This window comes from Aquila chrysaetos, chromosome 21 (genome assembly GCF_900496995.4).
Source record: "Aquila chrysaetos chrysaetos chromosome 21, bAquChr1.4, whole genome shotgun sequence".
Lineage (NCBI taxonomy): Eukaryota > Metazoa > Chordata > Aves > Accipitriformes > Accipitridae > Aquila > Aquila chrysaetos.
The window spans coordinates 12,572,427-12,596,699 of record NC_044024.1 but is presented as its reverse complement, the minus strand read 5'-3'; the positions used below and the strand labels follow the sequence as shown (position 1 = coordinate 12,596,699).

At 48.5% G+C, this 24,273-nt stretch overlaps 1 protein-coding gene across 2 annotated transcripts in view; it reads right to left on the bottom strand.

The window, feature by feature from the left end:
- Positions 1-24,273, bottom strand: part of LOC115333736 (gamma-aminobutyric acid type A receptor subunit theta) — a 75,191-nt gene that overhangs the window by 6,926 nt on the left and 43,992 nt on the right. For both annotated transcript variants that reach the window (XM_029997090.2, XM_029997091.2), the window contains exons 4-5: positions 16,829-17,049; positions 3,909-3,991 (exon numbers count right to left, since the gene is read on the bottom strand). In XM_029997090.2, coding sequence (XP_029852950.1) covers positions 3,909-3,991; positions 16,829-17,049 — 304 coding nt within the window. The remainder of the gene's footprint in view (positions 1-3,908; positions 3,992-16,828; positions 17,050-24,273) is intronic.

Sequence of the window (24,273 nt, the reverse complement as noted above, 5' to 3'; positions counted from 1 at the left end):
TACGTAAACAGATCATCCAAGTATTAAAAATTCCCAGAAAGAAAAAGATTTACAGCAGCAGTTGAAAAGAAATTTGAACATCAGAGCACCTCCATCTTCTAAGTACTCTCAGTCAAAATTTGAAGCTGAGAAGTGGACAGAGTATCTGAGATCAGGGGCTGCTTTCACCAAGTGCTGGCTGAAAAGAGCAGTAATGGGAAAAGAGAGGAAGGGGAGTCAGGCTGGTAATAAATACTAATCCCTTAAGTTCCAGGGTAATGGATTTGTTAACTCAACCAAGTCTACAGCCTCTTACTTCAGCCCCAAACTATACATGCCAGACAGGGCTGCACAGGCTGGAAGTGCTGAGGAGCCCAAAGCCACAGTCCCAGGAGAAAGACTCCCCAGATGCTCTGGACTCATGGGGAATGAGGCCCAGGGGATGAACTCACGCAGCTCCCCTCCCATCAGCGTGATGTTCACAGCCCTGCCTGTTGCCCTTGTGGGCAAGGATTCATCTCCACCTAAAAATTAATGCTACTTGCGGCAAGCTGGGTTTTGAAGCACTGTGGCTGTTGCTGCACAAAGGGTGGCCTCTTATTCAAAGCAAAGTGCAGAGCTGCACGGGATCATCTCTGTGTGCAAAGGAGCAGTAAGATATGTACAGGCTTTGGTGTGGCATGGTGCAAGGCTTCCTTTAGAGCATGAACTTCATCTATGCCCGCAGACAGCTTTTTTTCACAACCTGCACTGCAGCACAACAGCCTTATCCACAAGCCCTCCCAGCAGAGAGGCAGTTGGCTAGCAATACCCAGCAAGGCTAACATCCACCAGGGAGAGCTGCCACCAAAACCAGCACCAGACTATAAGTGGGATCAGGGGAACGAAGAGCTGTTGAATGTACCATGGAGGAGAAATTCTTCTACCTAACCTTAAGGGCCAAGGGTTACCCCAGATCAGAGCTGAACCTTTGAGGATGGTGTCATCCTGCAGCTCCCAAGCAGACAAAGAGCTGAGCAACCCAGTCTGATCTCATAGCTGACCCTGCTTGGAGCTGCTGGCTGGACTAGAGACGTCCTGAGGTCTCTTCCCAAACTGAATTATTTGATGACTGTGTAGTGTCGAAGCCCACAGCCTGTGCTCTCTGTCATTACTGCACTTATTCATGGGTGCTAAAAAATAATAACAATCTTCCAAATGCCATGCCAGATCTGCTTTTGATGTAGATCAGCTAAACCAGGGCTCCACCTCCTCCCCTCATGTCATGCTTCTGCTCCCATGGCAGTAAGTGGGTAAAGCACCCACACCCACGAGCCCAAATCTGTGGGGGAATGTCCACCCACATTCAGGACCCTTAGGTTATCATCTCATCTGCTGCAGACACTGGGGTGTCACAGGGTGTTGCACTGCCTCGAGTACCCCAGCTTTCTGCACAGGAACTGGTATTTGCATCTGGCTGCAGCATCTCTCCCAGAGCACTGAGACCAAATGTGGAAAGCAGCAAGAAACAGCCAAGTCCCCCACTCCTCCTGGTGGTTGATTTCAGCGGCTCAAACACTCTCGCAGCTAAAAACATTGTGTGTGATTTTACATTTGAATTCTTCTGGCTCAGACTTTCAGACTCTGGTGGTTGTTCTGAATTTTTCTAGGAGGTTACTAAGCCCTTTCCACCCAGCACTCCCCCTCTGCAGAGGTGCACCCAGCCTGTAAACAAGTCACCTCTCCACCTCCTTTGCAGTAAACAAACCAGATTGAGCTATTGAGGTTTCTCGCTGCAAAACATCTGCTCTAGTCCTTGAACTACTTTTTAGCATCCTTTCTCAACCTCTTCTGATTTCTCAACTTCCTTTCTAAATTTTGGAAACCAAATACAGACAAAGTCCCCTTCCCTGTTTCACCAGCGACATATTCAGAGGCCAGTCGACTCCCTGCTCTGACTCACGGCTCCCCTAGTTTGTATAACCAAGGCTCGCTCCAGCCCTTTTTGTCAGAGCCCTGCTATGAAACCTCCAGCAGTGGTGCTCAGGGCTGCCATCCCTTCATCGTTTCCCCCGGTCGATACCCGTGCGGGTACGAGTTCCTCAGTCTGGCAGCCTGGCCCGTGCTCCCGCACCCAGGCACAGACCTCCGCATTTAGCTGTATTCAAATGCATTCTGGATGTATTCAAATTGGGAGGTATTCAAATGTGCAGCGAGCAAGCCACACAGACTGCTATCTTCATCATCCACAAATTTAACAGCAGTGACTTCAAATTTACTTCCTGATCAGCAATGAAAATGTCAAATTACAGTAACTAATTTTAGGAGATCTCACAGTTAACTAGCTCTATTCCATTTATTCTATGACCTGCTGGTAGTGGGTATGAATTTTTGTATTTTTTTTTTATTATGGCATTATGCAATATGAAATCAAACATGTTTTTCAGGAAGCCATTTTTTAAAGTGATTCTAAAGGGAAAGGTTGTTCAGTCTAAAAATAAATGCTTCACTTTGATTTCTAGCTTTAAAAAGAAAACCAAATTTCCATTTTACTTTTTAAAAGTAAAAGAACTTTCACAAAGACAAGTCATTTCAACCTGAAATATCATAAAGTATTGATACGACGTCTTAAAACGTCAGATTAACAGCCTGTTTGCAGTCTGCCTCATCAGGTTTTTGTTGAATCCTGTCACACACCTAGGCAGGGGTATACGCGATGAGGGCTATTTTGGGGATGGAGGGATGGGATCAACAGGCAGTGCCAGCACTGGCTTATGTCCTGCAGGTAAGTGTCCCAAGCTGCTGTGGGGAAGGAGACCCCAGCTGCTTGCTGCTGCTTTACAAACCCAGCACCCCTGCACCACAAAAGGGCTATTTTAGTGGTTTGTTTTGGTTTTGGTTTTTTATATACTTTGTTTTTTAAGCCAGCCATAAAAGGACTGTTATTCCAGAGTTGTGTGGACTTGGAAGCAACCAAAATGGAGCCCTGCAGATTTCGAATGGGCAAGTGTGTAAAAGACAAAAGCTCTGAGGAAGGAAACGATTGAATCTCTTCATCTCTGCGTGGATCTTAGAAATATTGTAAGGAAACGTAGCTTTGACTAGCAAATTGGCTTGACATGTCCCATTAAGGACAAAATAGCAACATGGGGAACTGTGGGTAATTCTCTGCCTTCTGTTTTCTTGGTTGTACCGTAAACTATTCTCAAAATGCTAAGGAGTGCCAGAAATGACATGTCATTAGTGCCTCCAGCAGGACCTAATTTACATCCCATTACCCGCCACACCAAGCGCTGTGATGGCTGCGCATCCCGAGCAACAGGAGCAGCAAGGGGGCTCCCAGGCGCAGGCAGGGCTGGTAAGGCGGCACGGCGCCTTCCGACTATGGATGCTGTGGGACCTCTTTTATGAAAAAAGCAATTCTCTGATAATCACCACTGAAGCTGCATCATCATTACTGTAAGATCTGCTGCTCTGGACCGCTCCTGCGGGGATAGCGTGGTGCATTTTTATGAGGGAAAGCCGGACCTCCTCTGCCAGCACGGTCGGGAGAGGTTTTCCATAGGAGTTAAGGGAAGATCCTTGAGGTGGGGAGGGACTGCGGGATGGCTTGGGTCCCACCTCCTGCGCAGAGCGGGGCCAGCCATGAGCGAGGGCAGGCTCCCAGGACTTTCTTAGGGCTAAGGGAGGCTTCTACCGCTCTCCTGAGGGTGAGAGTGATTTTAATGCCCAGCCTGCTGCTAGAGCTCCATTTTCCTGGGTATTTCAACCATGAGGTCCCCTCAGGATGGAGTTTGGATGAGGGAGCCTGGTCCTGCCCCAGGGGACATCCTCCAGGAGGGGTGACCCATAACACCCCGGGAAGGCATCCCATGAGTGGAAAGTTGCGGCTGGGGTGGGTGGCATCAGGTGGCACCGCATGGCGGAGGGTGGGCATGAGGCATACGCACAGCTCTCGATCTCCAGCGTGCAGTTCTGCTGGTCCAGGGGGTACCTCCGCAGGTCCATCATGCAAGCGGCCGTGGTGGTGATCCTGAAAGGAGAAGGGAGAAAAAAAATCAGTTAAGTGTTTTTTCTTACAAAAAAATAAAAAAAAGGAGAAATGAAAGGCAGACATGAAAGTCAGGCAGCATTTGGGGCCGCTGTTTCCCTGGAAACCAGGGAGATCCGTGGTGGGAGGTGTGCAGGGCGGGGGGCTGGATGCCGCTCACCCTCAACTGTACGGCATAAACCCTTCGTGACTCACGTCAGCAAGGCAGTATCTCTATTAATGGGGTGGGGAGGGATTTGTGTTCCTCCTCTGCCTCTCCCTTGAGAGAGACAAAGAAACAAGGAGTAGGCAGAGCTATGGGCAGGGGGAAGAGGAGAGGCATGTCAGTTTGTAAGAGACAGACAGCTGATATGTGTCCATAAAACAGAAGATGTATTGATTAAATTGCGCAGCAATGACTATGGAGAAGAATAGCTGACAACGTTATTCCCCCCCACTTTCCTCCTGAGTTGCCCCAATGACGCTACTTGCAGCCTCCACCGACTCATGCCCTCTCCATCGCACCCACTTTGGCACTGCCAAATCCAAAAGCCCAGACCCCACCAACGAGGCCCTTCTGCTCCTGTGAGCTTATGGCTCTGGTAACAGAGTCACTCTCGTGCAACCAATTGCATGATCAAGATTCATGAAAGACACATGGGTGTGAGTGTGCATCCCCCTGAAAAATTAATATGAGGAGAGATTGAGGGTCGGTGTTGCTTTGGGGGTGTCAGAGCATGGGGTGGGGGCAGAGCGGCATGGTGCCCATGGTGGGGTTCACTTGAGGGTGCGAGGAGGGTTTGTGTGTGTTACATCTTGTACATGAAAGAACATCGCTTACTGGGATGGGGAATTTTAGGGTGGGATAGATGAGGGAAGAGGGCATGAAGTAGGGACAGAGCAAATCAACAGATAACTCACCAGCCTGGCAACGCTGCCCTGGAGTTAACAGGCTGCCCCTATTTCCAAAATATATTGCTCCCCTCACCCTTTAGTGCAGTTTTCTTCCTGTGCAATGTATGTGTGCAGAGTGCTGAAGAGGGGGGAGAGATTGGTGCATTCCCCCCCTCTTTTTTTCAGTTAACCATCTGGAAGGCATTAATCAAGCTACACATTTTTTACTATGTAGGCATAACCAGTGAACTGTTAACGAGAAAGCTTTATCTTCTGAGCCCCGTGGCCTGGGAGAGAGAAAAGAGAGGAAAAAAAGAAAACCAAGAAAGCAGAGAGGATGAGATGGCGAACCAGCAAAAAAGAAGGAAAAAAAAAAGAAAAAACATCAATGATAGGAAAAGAGACCAGAAAGGGGGAGAGAATGGGTGAAGCTGGACAGAAAATTGGAAACGGGGAGGAGAAGGGGGGGGGGGCAAGTGCCCACGGGAGAGGGCTGTCCCGGTGGGGGTATCGGGGTGGGGGCTGTAGCAGGGCAGGCGAGCAGCCCCGCAGAGCTGCTGGCTCTTTAAGAAATCTCGTGTGCTAAATTTATCTCTCTGCTGTCTGTGAAGACTGTTTGTAGGAGATGAAGCCTTGAGGAGAGCCTTTGCCACTGCCTGCTGTGCTATAAATAGATCCGAAGCGACGGAGGGAATTTATATATATCCTCACTGGGTCTAGATACAACATTGCAACTGCCCTCTCTCCGAGCAGGGGGCCCAAGTGAGCTCTTAACCCTTTTATCTGTAATGTGGTTGGGGTGGAGGAGAAAGCTCAGAGGGGGAGAAGGATAACAGGACAGGAGCCACTTAAAAATTATCACCATGGCTTTGGGATTGCATGTACTGCTTTTACAGCCTCCCAGTTTGGCACCTCCAGGAGGGCTGCTGGAAACACAATGCCTCACCCACCCTAGTCCTCCCGGACCAGGGTAGCTGGGCACAGCAGACCACAGTGGAGGAGCAGATCCGAAGCACACCTGGGGGGAGCTGCACCTTGCCAGGAAAGCCCAAAGTGGCAGGTGCAGAGTCCATCCTGGCCAGGCACTGAGACCAAAGAGTCATGCACGGGTATGACTCATCCCCCTATGCTGCACACGGCATATACTGTATATATTATACTGCACCCGTGGGAAATAGCAGTTACAAATGCGTTTTCCTGTTTTCCCTAAAGTGTGAGATGCAAAAATGTATTAAATGAAAATTTTCCACCCCATTTGTGGGACCCTGTGGGCTAAAACCTTTCCACAGTGTCCATCCCAAAATTGCAGCCTGGCTGGCTAACTTGGCCACACAAAGGACATCCAGAGGAAGCCTTTTCTGGTTCGAGAGGGACCTTCTCGCCTCTCGACAGGATTTGCTTATCACCTGCAGTGCTGGTTGGAAATGCAGAGCACGACACAGTGAGCTATGGCTACCACACTCCATGCGCCAAATCCTGCTCACACTAACAGCCAGCATAAATCCAGAGCCACTCCAATGATTTTTGCAAGATCACACCAATTTATATCAGCAGAGATTTACATCAGGGCAGAATTTAGCTGTGTTGATTCAAAAAGAAGAGAACCTCAGGATAGGTAGGACAGAAAGGAGAAAAACAAGATTAAGAGGGCATCTGTCCTCAAAAGCCAGGTAATTTCTCCTTCCTTCTGATTAAAGGGCAGGTGTATCCACACTGTATAGTTCAGCATCCTCCAGAGATACCCCAGTTGGCTGCAGGTCCCAGACTCCTGGTGATCTGCCCATGTAATGCTGCTCAGGCAGGTGAGAATTGGGACGATGTAGGGTGAAGGTTTTATTCTGTTTTCAGAGCAGAGGTAGCACAGCTGCACGTGGCTGTCCTGGGCTGTAGCCTCCTGCTTGTCCAGAGCATTTCAGCTGCAGTGCTGTACCCACGGTGAGGTGTGCCTGGCAAGCCCAGGGACACCAGCACCACAGGACCACCTGGATGTGGGCCTCCTGCAGCATGACAAGATGCGAGGGGCAGCTGGCCTGGGGAACCAGGTTCATCTCAGGTCCTGCATCTGGGCTTCCTACACCCTGATACAGCAAGTGGTATCCCAGAGAGGAAGGGATTGTCTAATTCTTTAGACTTCGGATCTCAAAAAGCATCCTGGACACCAACTTCCCTTTGCTATACCCTGCTTGAAGTTCATGGGTGACCCACAGCATCACAACCCTGTCATTGCTTTACACAGCACCTGCCACTGTTGGTGAAATATCCACCTGTGGCCTCTGTGACTGACTCAACATTCACTTGCTCCTAGAGAGGCCAACAAGCAATTTCTCAAGCTCCTTTGGTGGCTGTGTACTGTGGGCAGTGGCACTCATAAAGGGGTGAGAGATTCCACTCACCTCTCGCAGCCAAAGGGGGAATGGGAGCAAAACACAGGCACCCCAGTGACCTTGTGGAGTCACAGCACATGCCATCTCTGGTCCAGAAGGCCACAGGACCAAGCTCTGCCTCATGTTTTGATGGGTATAAATGTATTAGCTTGATACGCTCTGAGCTGTTGTGTGAAGAGATGTGTTTGCCTGGCACATAGAAGACAGTGTGTGGAGTACTGGATGGAGAGATAGATGGGGGGGATTGACACTAAGGAGCTCCTGGGTGTCTCAACAGGGTTAACAGGCAATAAAGGTGGAAGCAAAGTAAGAGGTGGAAAAATGAGGAAAGGATCAAAGACTGATGACATCAGGAGCACTGATGGGGGAGGCAGCAGTGGAGATGAGAGACAGAAGAGCAGATAGTGCAGGACAGGAGGCCACTGGGGTAAGGGAACAGAGGAGAGGGATCAGGGGAAGCAAGGGGTAAAGCAGCCTGGGGAAGGAGAGCTGGAGAAAAACAAGAGGTTAAAAGACAGAAAGCAGAGGAGGAGTGGATACTTACACTGTGAGAAAGGAGATGAGGATACAGAGAACAAACCATCGCCTTGTAAACAGCTCTAGACAGAGCGCGCTGCCTCCAGGAGATGCGAGCAAAGTGAAAGGGAGCAGGGAGCGCGGGGGCTGGAGGGAACGCCAGGAAAGGATGCCACCTTCCCCGTGGCGTTAGCAAGAGGCGCTGGCAACCGGCCAGCCTGCGTCTTCTCCCTCCCCCTCCTCCTCTCCTGCTTCTCTGCCCACCTCCCTCCCCTTTTAAATTCAAAAATTTGTGTGGTGTGAAATTTCATCTGCTTTGACGGCGATTCACAGAGACACTGCCCATCGGAGGGGAGAGGCTCGCCTGCGCTTTGCACAATGCACTCAATGAAGCAGTCCCGTTCCCTCCAGCCACCACCACCACCCTCCGTCTCCAGCTCCCCTTTCCTCCCCCAATCTCTGCCCACCCTGTGGGCCTCTGGGTCAGCCCCCTCACATGTCACAACCTTTACACCTCCTTCCCCACAAAAAAGACATTCATGCCCTTGCCCTAATTGTTTCTCCTGAGATCTGTAGGCAGTCGTGCTATCAAGCAGCCAAGTCCTCACTGCCCTGCTACTTCGCTGCATATAGCTGGCAGGTGGACACAGTTCATCTCGGGGGAGATAGGGCTGTGGAGAAAACACCGTACATCCCCCCCAAAAAAGGAAAAAAGGGACAAGCATTCATGAGATGTCAAGCAGCTCTGACAGGCTGTGGGGTGATGGAGATCCCCCTTCTCTGCTGGCACCCAGTGGATCCAAGCAGAAGCCAAAGTAGCATGGATACCTTTCTCTGGAGAGCATCCTTCAACCCCAGGAGAGGTAGAGACCATCTCTAGAAAAGCTGCCACAAAGCTCTAAGTTACACAAGGCTGAGTGCTAGGTGTCTATTTGTTACAATGAGGAAAGCTCTGTCCACCTGAAGCTTGTATTGACAAAGCAGAAGCTGGCAGAGAAAGGGTAATGCAACCTTACCCTGCTGTCCCTGCACCACTGCCTACTCTGCAGGCTGAACCCCGCAGCAGCAGAGGACTGTCCCACCACAGCTGCAGCTCAAAAGGGAACTCTCAGGTTTCTGCAAACCGTCAGTCTCTGCAAATATTTCAGTTCTCAGACATGAACACCACCAGCCGTTTCATTCCCTCTCTGATCCTCCTCATTGCTGTTTACTTATTAATGGTTTCTTCTGTCTTATTTAGAATGATTATATAAGTTCACAGACATACAGCAGCATAGAGCTCCAACTTGCCATTAAAACCTGCCGCGGTTGAATGTCTTCTTTCCATCCCTTCCTTATCCTGTCGCTGGCCGCTTCCAAGGTAGCTGCCCTTTCAGCTCCTGCCCCAGTCAGATCTCCCTCTACCAAAGTTCAGCTCTGAAGGCCCTCAGCCACCCATTCATTCTCTAGATCATCTCCAGTGTGTTGGGAGAACCAAATTCACCAGCTACAAGTGTAAGGGGCAAAAAAATGACTTCCCCAAAATACCATCTGGTTTCAAAAGGAGCAGGTCCAGACTCTCTAAGGAGGACTGGGTGGGAGAGAGGGGAAGACTATTACCTTTGAGGGGTTCCTAAAGCAAGTGGGGTCCCTTTCCCCTTAAGCTCATCCTTACAAAATAAACTACTGCACTGTCTGCATCATAACTGTGTCTATATCAGGAAACTAAACATGCCTGGCACTGGTTTCTGGGGCCAATGTCAATTGTCTATACTTAAATCCTTACCCTCCAGAAAAAGGGTCTGGCTGCATGCAAAATGCCTATTGAGAATGGTCACAAGCCTCTGCTGTGCTCTGACTGGGAAATGCCCAAGAGACTGTTCGTGGACACAGACCAAACCCAGGAAACAAATTGACTATGTGGGCCACTGATGTCCAGTGCCCAGGAATGTTCCCCGATACCTTTCGCTTCAAAAGGATGTTGCCTAAAACTCAGTATGGATGAGAATAGGAGGACTATAGCACAAATACCCCCACCATTGCCTTCCTAATTCAAGGGGAGACAGAGCCAGCAGTTCAGGCACTTACTCTGTTTTGCAGTTACGGATTAAGTATCATTATTATGCAGGGACTAACACAAACACACTCACAGCAAAAGATAAACATTTTTTTAAGTTGCTAGTTGCAACTTTTTGGATTTCAGATCTCCTGAGAAGCTGAAGACTCTCCTGTCCCCCCGGGATACAGACTCCCAAAGCTCACAACAGTTTGCAGCAATAAGGAGAACGGATGGAAGCAGCTCAGGTTTCGTAGGACTTGTGCAGGCTCGCCCCATGGGGAAGTTCGACTTGTAAGGGAATTCTGGCAACTAAGAGTAGAGAGAGAGGCAAAATTGCTGTTTTGCTGAACATGGGAAAAAAACAAAATTGAATTTTTACTCTATACATTCTCAAAGTCAGTCATAAAAACAGGCTGGCAAATGTCACTTTCTGCCTGGCAGTAAGCACAAACTTTGTAGGGCCTGGAGGGATTTATAAACCCATGGTGAATTTTGCCATTCTTTTAACACGGTCTGATCTTTGCAAACTCCTGGAGGTCATGTTAGAACCAAGAGCAAGGCAAGGATATGGAATATTTTCCCCTTGTGTCTCTTTGCCTAAAACCGACTCCATGAGCCTTGGCACAATCCTTCTAAGGTCACTCTGTTTCCAAAAGTATCTGTGCTTGCATAGGCATCCTTTGATAAATAAGTGTGCACTGCACTCAAATGGGGGAGAAAAAAAAACCTCTTCTCAACTAGTACTCAGGGTACCAGCCATCTAAATCAACTGTTTTTCCAGCCTGGGAGAGTACAAAGCAGAGTACAAAGCAGAGTTGCTTTGGCTGCAAGGTTTTGCTTTTCTGCCCTTTACACTATTCCAAATGCGCTGTGTGTCTGGCAAGTTGTCAGCTGGATTGGGGGACAAGAGAGACCCAAGTGGAACATGTTTTAGAAGAGATTCATTTGTTACAGTTGCTTCAGACAACAGTGACCTGCACTTAATGGAGCAGGAGGTCTCTTCCTTCGACAGCATCAGGCTGGAATGAAGTTGAATTAATAAAACAGTAACCCATGAATTAAACCTGTGGGGTTTGGCAAAGAATAGACAGGGTCCAGGGATGGGCTCAGACTGGTGGCTGCGATAGGATAAGCAGGAAGATCAAGAGGTGCTGTCAGGGTGAGCCTTGGGTTCAGGGCACACAAGCTGTTTCAGTGATCTGTGAGGAGACAGTGGTAATCAGCTGCTTGTGGATACACCTTGACCTCTGTTTTTGCTAATAAACAAGTTGGACTTATAGGAGATGTAGCACAGGCAGCAATTCCAGCCAGGCCCTGACGATGCTTGCCTCTGTTCTTGCAACATCAAGGATGGAGAAGCAGCTCTGGCTTGCTGCTTTATCCTGTTTTAGTGAGCTCCAATTTCTTCCACAGTTTCTAAGATTATTCTGAAATTCCATATTATAAAACTTCCCTCCAGTGTTTCCAGCTAAGTCCCTCATCCCAACCCTAAGGAGGCAAAAATGCAGGAGATCTGTCCTTCACCTCAATTGGGGAGCTGAGTTCCTAATTAAATTCTCTTTTCCCCTCCCCCACCTAACAAACTCTTTTCCCACCCCCCACATCTTTGCGCTAAGGAGCTGACCCAAAGCAGAGCTCTGTGGTGGAAGCAGTACAAGACTGCAGGACTAGCTCCAAGGGGCCAGCTGGATGGACATAAGCCCAAGTCTTTGCACCCAAGCTGTCAAAGGAGAGATTTCTGTTGCCTTTGCCTAACCTGCGGAGGGTACAGGCAGAGCTACTAGAGACAGGGTAGAGCTTGAATCATGTCTCACATTTCTAGAGAAACCTCTCTCAGGGAGGGAAGGAGAAGCAAAAATCACAGATTTCTTCCTTTCTGGTCTGTGAGATGGGAGAAGAAAATTGTTCAGTGGTCTCAGTGTAGAAAAAACTCCTCAGTCTTAACCCATCAGGCCATCTTCTCTGCAGAAAATCAAATAACACCCATGGAGGGAACAAGGACATGGCTGCAAACATCTTCAAGTGAGACAGGACCAGGAGAAACCTTTCTACCAGTTGGACAACCCAATAACCCTAGGCTGGGACCTGGAGAATGTAACGCAGGCAGGCCTGGGTCCTGATCAAGAGGCAGGTTGGAGAAGAGAGCTATGAAGAAGTCCCCAGGATGAGCTCCAGCAGAGCCCCAGCCATGGGGAGCAGGCAGGGCAGCCCTGGGGGCACCACACACCAGGGTGGCATGGGGGATTCTGACAAAGTACCTGGTGTTGGATGAGTGAGTGGGTGGGATGCTTGACATACGTCTGTTAACCTGCATTGCTTCCCTATGTAAGGTGAGCTAGAAGTGGTGCTCTAGCCGTTGCCTTGCCCAGGAACAAGGTCTGGTCCACAAGCAGGTCAGCGGTAGCTTGCTGCAATGCGAGGGCCGACATCCCCCGGGAGCTACTACCTTGCAGGGAGCAGCTGACTGGTGAGAACTTACCCCGTGAAAAGCAGAAATTAAGTGCTGCCAAAGCAGATACGCCCAGCTTCTCTCAGTTTAAAACTGCACATTTTGAGTTGTTTGAAGTATGACAACTCTCTCCCCCTTGCTTTGAGCACTGAACAAGTATTTACACTGATGAGGATAGCAGGGGCCTTCCTCCCCAGAAGGGCACTCACTGGGCTCAGAGCCCTGCTGTGCCTTGGCACCTTTGCATGCATCCAAACTGCCTCATCTCTAAAACACACCTTATTGCAGGGACTACCATGGACAGGAATAAAAACCCCAAAACACGCATGCACACGCTCCCTACCACCACTACCACCTTCGCAGGAGGAGATCCCTCATTCTCTCTGCACAGGATTTAGTCTCCGTCGATGACAGTGACTAAATTCCTCTGCAGTTTTTCAGTTGCTCAGTTTACATTGCCTGGGCTCCTCGCCAGCCAGGCATTGCATCTCGCTTGCTGTCCACCCGGCTTCGCACCTGCTTCCCAGCATCCCAGAGCCCACCCGCTCCCCCTGCAAGCTCAGGGATGCAGTCTGGGCTCCTCTAAGCACCTGTTTTGCTTGAATCTGGTTTTGTCCTTAATTAGAATGAAATCAAATAGCTTCAAAATTTCCCTGAAGGATGTTTTAAAGCTGGTTTCAAATATGATTTCAAATCACCATATGAGAATTTCAGCATTGTTACAGTTTCTATTTTTAGGTCTCTGAAAACAGATAGCAAAATGCTGATGACATCAGCATTTGACAAGTGTCAACCTGTTTCACTACCAAATGGATGCTACATGGTATAGAAAATGAAATAAAAATCTCAGACCGTAATATAAAGCTTGTACATGTGATAATGTAAAGCTTATTGAATATTGTGGCAGGGGTGGACTAGACAGTCTCTGGAGGTCTAGAGAAAGCCTTTGATGATTCTCTGTGTTACTCAGACATCAGTAGTGGTAGTAAAGCAGCTTGAAATAGTGAGGGAAATATTGACATAAGTGAAAAATTCTCTACAAGAAATTAGGAATGAAACATCAACATTCTCTGAAATGCTGCTTCTTAAATGAAAAATTTCTCCCTAATTTTTTATTTAAAATTTGATGAAACCAATGCAATTTCTGACAAAAAGCCATTAGGAGGAAAAATATATTGAATTCAGCCAGTGCTATCCAGCTCTTCCTCACTATTTTATATGCCTCCCTCCACTACCCAATGGCTGATTGCTTTGTCTTTGTGGGTAGATCCTTTAAGCCTCCCTTCATCTTGCAGACTTCCCACATCATTTTAGCACTTTCCTGCTGCGTGCCACAGGTGACCAGCTCTCCTATGCTTCACAGGCACTTTTTATTCCTGTAAGGTGTTTGGGGGCCAGGCGAGTTCAGGCACCATCATACCAGGTTACACCTCCTAAAAACCCTTTCAGCTCTGCCGATTTGCATCCTCCCATCCCACTTTGTGTTTGCAGAGATAAGAATGCCCTCTGGGCTGGATCTGGGCTCCAGGCCCCTATTTGGCCTTCTGGGATTTATGCCATCTGCTAACTTGTAGGGGAAGGGGGTAGAGAACACCAAGCCTGACTTCAGCCCCGCAGCAGCCCAGCATCACTGTCCCAGCACAGCCCGCTGCTGTTTATGCATTCCTTTTGTTGGAGACCTGGCAACCAGCTTTTAATCCGAGCCCAGTGGGAATCAATTTTGGAGTAAGCTTTTATATCGAACGCTTTCCTAAGATGTAGCTGTATTACATCTGCTGCACTCACTTCATCCATTAATTTGCTAATTCTACCAAAAACAAGCATATGCTTTTCTGACACACAACTTTCACAATGGAGTCGAGTAGAGGAATAAAGGGCTTCATTTACTCAGGCAAACAAGTTATCTGAAGCCTGATCTTGTTCTCACTGAAGTCAGAGACAAAATACCCATTGACTTCCACGTGAGCTAACTTGGACCTTGTGGTCTGATCCAGCGCTTGAGCCTGATCCTGCTGGTTGCTTGAACACTTGCTGGAGGCAGGGGCCTGCCAGGGTGTCATACTCCCCAGTCTCTGACATCAGAGACTGCTGGAAAGAAAAATTACTGTTGTGCTACAAATAGCATGATTGAGTCACTTTGCTACAGGATCAGCTCAAAGGAGGGGGAAGTGACTGGCGAGAAGGTAGCAGGAGAAGAAGCAGAGCTGTGGTATCTCGCTCGGGGAAAAGCAAACAGGCAAACAAAGGAAAAGAAACAGAAATTGCTTCCTTTGGCCTTCTTCCATCAGGGCAACTCCATTTTATGAATCCTTCTGAAAAATGCAGGAAAAGACAAGAACAGGCTTCAAAATACAGGGGGGACCTGCACTTTTCTTCCTGTTTGCAGGACAAGCATGACTGCATTTTTACAAAGATAAAGGGAACACAGGTGAATATTCAAAGACTATTTTCTTACTTGCTTACACCTGCTGTGCACATGGCTATGTATTTTTTAATAGGATCACAGTTATTTGCACCTGCAAAACTGGACCTAGTACTTCTGTTGTCAGCAAAATTGCAGTTGCAGGAGTCAGTACCGAAAGCAGCCCTAAGGAAATCGTTGTCCATACCACTATGAATAAAGCTAGAGAGACTTCAAGCATTCAGGGCACCTGGCTTGTCCCCCAAAACCCCAGTGCTTTCAAGATAGCAAAAGCCAGCCACCCTGACCTGGGGTACAGTTTGGGAACAGGAGCTGCAGTTGCTCAGTATTTCATTTTCGCAATTGCCATTTTCTCCAGGGGCAAGAGAGCAGCTTCCAGGAAAACCAGCCAAAAGTTAAAACAACACAGGCAGCTCTTACTATGGCCCTGGAAATAACAGGGGCAAACAGCTGTCATTTTCTTTCTTTTGGCCTCGATGCAATTTTCCTCATCTTACCCATTTACACAGGTCATGTGAGGGAGCTGAGCTCCCTTCCCCATGCTGCTGGGCCCCGTGGGAGGGGAAGGGAAGGAAAGGAATAGTGCAGGAGGTGCTTGCACAGCGTCCCAGCCCAAGCCAGCTCAAGTGCAAACCCTCCAAGGACTTCCACTGCCTGTCACCTGTGCTGCAGGGTTCACGCTGCTCATTATTTGAGCTGACTAAATGGCAGCTGATAAAAATATACTAGCATTTCTTCTTCTTTTGCTGTGCAGGTGTGTGCAAAGATTTCCCACCAGCCTGGGGGAGGCAGCTCTACGATCAGGTGGGCTGGTTCAGCAGCAAAAAGCAGCCTAAGCTTAACAGCACTCTTTGCCCCCTCCTTCCCAACAGGCTGAATTTATGCTCCTACCTACCCCGAGTCAAAGTATCTTTTTGCCTAGCCTTCACTCTTGTTTTAACACAATGAGGAAATTTGGGGTAGTCAGCTCTGCCACAGGGGAAGCACAGGGCACAGCCACCTTGCTGCCCTGGCAGGATGATGCCCTGAGCAGCCTCCTACTTTGCTGTGCCTACACCCAGCCTTACCCTCCCCAAAACAGCCCTGCTACTTAAAAAGAAGGAAAAAATCATAACAATTCAGACTTTGCCACAAAACACGAAGCAGCAGAGGAGCTGATACTGTAAATGGGAAGGGTGGGTGTACCCTCTTTGAAGGAGAAAGGTCTTTCCTCCCCCTTTGCTGCACTGGAAAGTAAGCCCAGAGCTGCTATTGCAATCATTTGTAATTGTGGAGGCAGGACTAAAAAGCCAGCTGTGAATTTTGGTAGTCAAAAAGGAAAAAACCAAACAAACTAGGAGAAAAACTCAAAGCAGACAAATACAGGGTTGGGAAAATAATTGCCTAGATTTCAGCTACAGCGTCCAAAACCTGCACTCTTACCTATAGCTGTAAACTCCCCTTTTAGCCCTCTACCCCCTCCATTTTACTTTCTTACCTACCCTGGCATCTCCACATATCCAGATAGTACAGTAAGGCCAATCTTTGCCACCTCCACCGCACACAAGCACAGCACTTTCAAAGGCTGTGGACTTGCCTACGCTAATTTACTCCAGACACCACAAAAAGCCTCCTCACTGAGGACCATTCCCCTACTAGATATCAACTTTCAAGCCTCAATCTTCAGAATTGCTCTGGTAAAGAGACTTTTTTTTTTAACTGTACAAAAACATGTCTCCTATCTCATACTCAGAAATGACTAAAGTGATTTGACTCAAATACTACAGAAATTCAGCCTTAGATACGAGAGTAATGAAGTCTCATCTCCATAGGCCAAACTTGCGGAAAATTATAAGCAACTGAAAATGAGTGTTTCAAATGGAAGTGTTATGCAATGTGAATGACAGTGACCTGAAACACTCAGAGCAGACTATTCCTATCTCCAACATTTGTCCATAACAGCACAGGAAACTTTGGAGGCCTGAAGGAAACAACCATTTCTAGCTTGGAGAAAGAGCAGATACTTAAAACTGTGCAACACTTGAGTATCTTCTGGGCTTTTGGGTCCTTGCCTTACCAGAATATCTTTGAAAATTGGGGATGTTTAGATAAGATGTCATTCTTGACTGCAGCCAACAAAGATTCCCCTTAGACTTACCTCAGGCCATACAGGACAGTCCCATCAGGATGAAGCCGAATCATGCGATTCTTCACTGTCACCCCATGCAGAAAGGACTTCTTGTCATTCAGGAAATAGGTGTCAGGCAGCCACAGCTGGTCAGCCACCCGGTTGTCCAGGGTCAGGTTGAGAGGAAGGTCGTTATATGCCAGGCGTTTATCCCGCCAGCTCTGCTGGAAGTACATGGTGATGGTGTAGTCCTGGGAGAGAAACATGCAAATGTCAGCCTGGCTCCAGGACAGGGACATAACTCAGTCCCTTCACTACTGCCGCTGCCAAGACCTTTGATGGGTCTGCAAATTCCTTGGCACCCAAATGTTCGTGTCCGCACCTCTACCAGCTGGGGGGACTGTGCTTTGTTCTGGGAAAATGGAAATAAGCCTGAGCTTTGTAGGGGACAAAATGGCATTACATGACTCCACCCAAACAAAACTGCATCCCACCCATGTTGACCCACACTGCTTGGAGTCTGGCTGCAAAACTAGTAGTAGTGAGAACTACGATAGCACTAAAGGATGTCAACCAACAGTGGGCTACACCATGCCAAAGACTTCAAAGGTTGATCTCCCAATTAAGTTACATAAAGGTGTCTGGACACAATGCAGTCACACTCAGCCACTGCTTGTTACCACACAGTTGGTAAAAGCCAATTTTATTTTGAGCAGAAACTCAGGAGATTCCCAAGAGCACATGGAGAATCTCACCTCCAGGCCAAGGTTTCAAAGTCAACCCAGGTCAGCCATGTCAAGCTATTAGCACTTGCCTTGTTATATGAGCTAAGTTGGGAGTTCATTGCAATTCTCAGGAAGGGACATATGTGGAGGAAATCTGTCACCAGTGGAGCATGACCCACTGGTAAAGGGGCAGTTCCCTAACCATCCCCAGCTAGCACAATGCCATATGCATCTCCTGCTCCTCTTCTGTTCGATAGTAAAAAGTTGGCACTTAAAACTGTTGCTAAGACAAGAATTTTATAGAGGGGAGGGAGAGCTCTTTGGTGGCCCATAGCTGTAGCTCTGCAGAAACCATAGTGGTTGCAGTACAGTAACAGCACATCCAGGGGAGATCCAGAGGTCCCAGACCAGCTTGTTCAGAGACAAAGTATCGTGGCACCATTCTAGAAGAACAATTATTTCTTCTCAGGTAAACGAGTAGTACAGGAAGGGGTCTTGTACATACCAATGACAGAAAACATTCTCACAACAGGTCTTAAATAGGGTATAAGCCAAGGTTTTGGGGGGTAAAACAGCTAGCCTTAAAATAACAGGATGCTGATTAGGAGGCGGGCACAAGTCTTGCTGACAGTGGCCTTACAGAAGTCAGTGTTTTTTCACAAGTCCTTAAATAAAAAGCATTTTTGCAAATGCATGCAAATGATCTAGAATGTGTGGGGCCAGAGATGCATTGTCTCTTCCAAAGCAGATACCTACAGTGCCACAGAAATCCTCTTGACCACACAGATTTGCATGACGGGCGTTTCTGCTCTGCAAATTCCACCTCTGTGCAAAGGGCTGATGAGGACCTTGCTCATGTGCTAACATCTGGGCTGAGCACAGAGGCAGGCATCCTGCCTGCCTGTCTTCTCCCACTGACTTCACTCAAAGCCAGGTTTGATTAACACCTCTGAAAACAAGCTCAAATAATTCCACATTATGGGTATGCCAGCTTTTGGGTATCTAACTATGATTCAGAAATCTAGACCCACATGCATATCCGAAAGGTCACAGAGTAAATCTGTGGTATAGACTGGATGTAAAAGCTATATCTGTCACTTTCTGTGTTATATTGAAAAGAACAAAAACACAGTGACAGCTTTCTGGCCAAGAAACTGTTCTGCTTTGCTTTTTCAAGGACTGCTAAACTCCTGCCTCAGAAACTTCACAGTCCATCTCACAGGGGCACAAATATTTTCATTTCGGTCAAGACTTTACAAAGGAAAATGTTCTCCCCGGTACCCCTCCCAGGGAGTTTGGACCTGCATTGCAGTGAGAGCACAGAGGAGCAGAGTGTCTGAGTTCCTGGAGCCTCTTACCCCCCTTGCTAACCATCTCTTCCCCTGCCTGTGGGAAACGCGGCTACAGGGGCATCATTTCCTTTGTCTCCCCTTTAAGAACTCCACCCGCACACCTTAGCAAGCTGCTTCACTGACCTGCATTTTCCTAATCCTTGACAGAGCCCTGCAACACCTCACCCCTAACCAGGCCACCCTGCTCTCACTACAGGCTCCTGCCAGCCTTCAAGCAGCAGCAGACAAGAGGTGGCACTGATCTCCAGAAGACAAAAAAAGGCAAGCTGCTTACAAAGTGATCAGTCATTAGCACCTAAGAGATACACCTTCTAAACACATCTTCTATATTTCCAGGGTTGATGGGAACAAACTCAGAAGGGTGCAGAAATAAAAGCCTACACCCTAGCATTCAGGCTGATGATGTTCTTCAGGTGCAGAGACCTTTCTGGAGAAGAACAGCCAGCCCAGCCCTGGGCTGAGCTCTGTTCTCCGATATTCCTGGGCTTCTTGGCACTAAAGATTTCTTTGGGCAGCATCATGGAAGTCTAGAGCACTTGATAATCATGGTTCATCTAGTGCCTGCAGTTTTCCTTAGCCCCTCTCTCTGCTGATTCCTGTGGTCCACTTGTCATTCTCCTGCTCTCCCTACCCCATCACACTGTTGAACAGTAAGCAGGATTTCTGGGCAGAATGAAAAGACAAGTGTCCACCCGACAGAGGTCAGTCCTCCCTGCGAGGACAGATGCTGCTGACATACTGATGAGCACAGCACTGAGCTATGGGGAAGATGGATGCTCTGCCTCCAGGCCCCTGGGAGAAGGCAGGGCACAGACCGGGGGGCTGGAGGAAGTACTGATATGACCCACTACAGTAAGTAAGAGGGACCAGTACTCAGGAGAGAAAGCAGTGAGCTTGACTTCCCCTTTATACCCCATAGCCTGGGCAGGCAATTATGAAGTACCCATGTGACATCCTAGCATCATCACCTGGCCAGGCTCCAGAGCTGATGAGATCTTAATCATAGCCTTCCTTTCAGAGGCATATAAAATAATGACCGAGGGTGACATTGTTCTGCAGAAGCAGAATGGGGAGATGGAGCCAATACATGTAGTGGTTCATAAGTTCAGGAATCAGAAGTAATGAGCCTGATTTTCCTCCAAGTCTTGAATGACAATCCCTTTGTTGTAGGGTTTTATCTGTCATTGGGCTAATACGAGACCTTCCCAAATCTCCCAGTAACCAGTGACATTCACAAGCCCGCTGATGCCACAGATATACCACAACCTGGGTTTCTCAGCATCACCAGCAGTTAGAAAGTTGGCCCATTTACCAGGCTCAGTGAAGAACTTCAAAACCAAAGACACCCGGAGCCCATGCACACCTCCAGCTCTTCCTTCCAGCTCACCACGGAAGCACTTTAGTGGGACAACGCAGCTGAATTTCCCTGCTGTCTGTGCTAGGGATGAGCGAGGGGGCTTTCTCTGTGCATGTGTACCCAGTAAGCAGCTTTCTCTACTGCTGCCGCTGCTGGAGAAGCAAGCGGGAGATGCAGGCAAATATGTCTTTCCCCTTGCCTCTCAACTAGCAGCCTAGACCCTCTCCAGACTGCACCAGTGCAGCTCCAGTAGCAAGAAAAATGCTTCCAAATTTCCTGCTATGTATTCCACTGGGTCTTTCTGGAGGACCATAAAATGGTCAGGCAGGGCCAGAGTCTGGCCAAGGCCAGTCACTGCTGCGGCAAGGATGGGAAAGCTTTGCAGGGAGCTCCTGGCTCACCCTGCCAGGTACACCTATTGCACTGGGGAGAAAAGGCAGGACCCACGCTGGAGGGAGCATACATGTGTCAGGCCACCCTGTGCAACCTCCTGCTTCGTCTGGTGGCTACTGGGGGAGCAGAGGCAAGCGTGGAGGAAGGGAGATACCACTCCTCATCAGAAGCTCCAAGCTTTTGCACTGCAAAGACCTTTGGAAATTGTTCAGTGTGAACTTAGAGTTCAGGTTTTAAAAAGCAAAGGCTGGGACAATGGAAAGAGGGCTTCTGAAGGGTGGACATGACCAGAAGTTATGTCCTTCCACCTGGTCCTCTGTTTTCCACCCACAGGAAAACAAGCTTTCCAAAGATACCTGCAAACTTTCTCTAACTAGGCTTTGCTACTGTAGCTTAGCTGGCTATGTCAGCCTGTACCTACCCTGACCAGCATCCCGCTGCGGGAAGCTGAAATGCTGTAGTGAACAGTGCTGGCAAGGGGAAAGCCTGTTTTCAGACCCAGATGAGCCCTGCCCAGTCTCACTGACCTACAAATCATGTGTCCCTTATGCCGAAAGAGCTTGTGTTTCAAAACAAGCTGTTCCTCTCTCCTCCATCTCTGCTAGCCCAGCACTGGCCAGATCACTTGGTTTGTCCCAGAAGTCTGGTACCCAGTAGCTCACAAGCTGCACAACTGCAATGCTGCTTCCAGCCCTTTTATTTACCGCAGTACTCCTGTGCTGCCCTCCCTGCCTTGCAAGGCAGACCTCGTGGCCCAGCTGCGTGCGGGACCGCACTCAGCACTACAGCTCCCCATCGGCCCCTCATGAAGCCGAGATGGCACCTGAGCCTCCTGGAAAGCTGCTCAGCATGACCATCCCCTTGGGACCCCCCTCCACATGCCTCTATTCCGTCTGCTCTGCTGAGCAGCTCCTTGCGAGCTGTCAGTCCCAGCCCCCTTTGCCTCCCCCACTCCCAGGTTTTGCAAAGGCTTTGCTCTCTTTCTCCCTCCTCCTTCTTGCTGCGTGTGACGCACACAAAACAGAGGTGAGAGCAACACATGGAGCCGGCAGACACTCGTGTTGCAGAGGTGCCTCCCTGCAAGGAGGGAGGGCAGCTCACTTAGAGGCCCACAAAAGCCCCAGAGAAGGAAGAGGAGCTTACCTGGGGGCCTCACGTGCTGAAATGACAGTGCATCCTACCAGCTGCTGAGGACAGCACTGCTAGCATCCGTCTCCACACAAGAGAAGGAGACTGATAATTACAGCCTTTCCTGAAACTCAGCAGAGACCCCAAACCAAAGATGATGTAAGAGAACTGAGCAGTGAAAGGCTGAAATGTTGACGTGAGAGGGGCATAGATGGAAGGAAGGTATCTCCTGCAGAACCCCAGAGGCAACAAATTAAGTCAAGCATGCACAGGGATTCCCCAGTTTCTCAGAGGACAGGGCAGATAAGTCTAAGGGAACAGCAGCTGAGGCACAGCAAGAAGGGAAATAAGCTGGCACCAACAGTATGAATTCAAGAATGAATTTCCACTGGCTTATATTTCAAACGCCTTTATTAGCACCTAACATACGAGCCCCTCCACCTCCATCTCTACAGAGCCTCTTTGGGAGTGAAATGCTCACCTATCCTTAGAAAGCAAACCTGGACTCACCCTGGACCCTTCCCCACTTGTGCTGGCTCTGTGCAGTCTGGGAGCAGAAATGAGCTCACTGTCACAGGAGTCCAAAGCTGCCTCTTGGAGCAGAAGTGTAGCAGGAGGAGGATGCCAGATCTAAGCCTAATGGGAACAAACCCACTTGTGCAGAGGAAGGCGAAGTTTAAGGAGGCCAAGTCAGTGAGAGGACATGTGGGTCCAGGAAAGGGGACTAATACAGGAGAGTGGGTCACTCCTCGTGCTGGGAGCACAGGTTGGTTGCCACTGAAGCAATGACAAAAAGGAGGGCAGGAGGAAGCTGGAGCGCTTGGGGGTAGAAGATACTATCTGAAGCCACCACAACCCAGGTGAGAACATGGGCATGTGGCCAGTTGCTTCTGGGCCAGCCAAGTGCCTTGAGCAGCATGCAGGGGTGCGCCCAGACCACCAAGGGACACAACACTTCGGGGAGTCAGTTCAGGGTGGGAACCTGAACTTCCTTGTCTACAGATCAAAGAACAGCAAGGAGTAGAGCAGGACCAGTTAAGGCACCTCAGTAACAAGGGCAGCACTCTGCAGAGAGCAGCTTCAGTCTTTAACTGGAAAGCCACCTAAGGCACTCCTCCTTTGCATGCAGTGACGCACTGTTAAGAGTCCCTAGGTTCAAGGATGCCCCTTTGGAGGATAGCACCGTGTATCTCTTTCTGCTCACTGCAGTGAGAGAAGGGCTGCAAAATTAAGGACCCCCTCTTCCTCAGAAAGAGCTGCCCTTCTGCACAGTCTCATGTCAGCATGCAGAACACAAACATGGTATATGTCCCAAGTGGTATTCTTACAAGTGTGCTTGTGCTGATTTTGGAGACACTGTGACAGACCAAAAGTCTTTCTACATTAATATCCTGTCTTCAGTAACAGTAAAGAGAATAGCAGGGAGGAATATAAGCAAAACAGGGTCTCTGTTGTGATACTTAATTCTCCAGTTATTTGAGGCCTAAGGATCTCCTGAGCCAGAGCTTCTGCCTTCTTAATTGAAGATACTCAGTTTCTCTTCTGAGAGTTTGTCTTATCTCTCAGAATATTCAGCCTTTGGCATTTGCAGTCTTCTGGTAGTGAGTTCCACAGTTTTGTTCTTCCCTGTATTTACATCACTTTAAAAGTACAAATCAGTCTTACTCTTTTCTGATTCCCTTTAGTGCTTGCATTAAGTCAGTAAATAATCATAACCCTATGCTACTCAAGCTCACAGGGTCCTACCCCCTTTTAGATACTTTAGGGTTACTGAGCAGAACACAAATAACTACATACACTCTCAAAAGTGGTAGAAAGGCTCTGGTAGAGGCAGGAAGCAGCAAGGCAAGGGAGAACTGTTGCACATGTTAAACACAGAACAGAGCTGTATGATGACAGTATCTGACGTTCTGCAATGGGTTGTTGCACAAGAACAGACTGAAGGCAAGGTAATGGAAATAACTTTCCACAGAGCCTGTGGAATTTGCTGTTACAAAAGCATGAAGTCAGGAGCTTAACAATATTTTGAAAGGTCTAGGCATTAATGTGGAAATTACAGTCCAAGTCATAAAAGGAAGGGACTAACAGAAAAGAATAACCCAAGGACGCAGAGCCTCCTGCTGCAAGGCAGAAGCTCCATCTTCCAACAGAAAGTCACCAGAAGCATCCCTCCCAGGCAGGCTGCTTCATTAACCCTCAGCATGACTCCTGGGAAACGAAAATCATTGGCAGGTTGGGTCAGATCATTTGCCTTTGTGCTGTGACCTATAGAGTCCCCAGTACTAAACTTGTCCAGAGGCAGAAATGTGCATGCTCATTGGGAGCTACACTAGACTCAGAAGCCAGGATTAGAAATGGAAGGAATAATGTATGTGAAAGGGTCGAATCTTTGCTCAGAATACGGTATTTCTGGCAACATGGATGTCTCCTGTGCCTGGTCCATTTTTGGGGATGACAAATGACTCGGATACTTTTTGGAGGGGCTTTGAAAGTGAAGGTGACTATTCCAGGCTGCTAGTG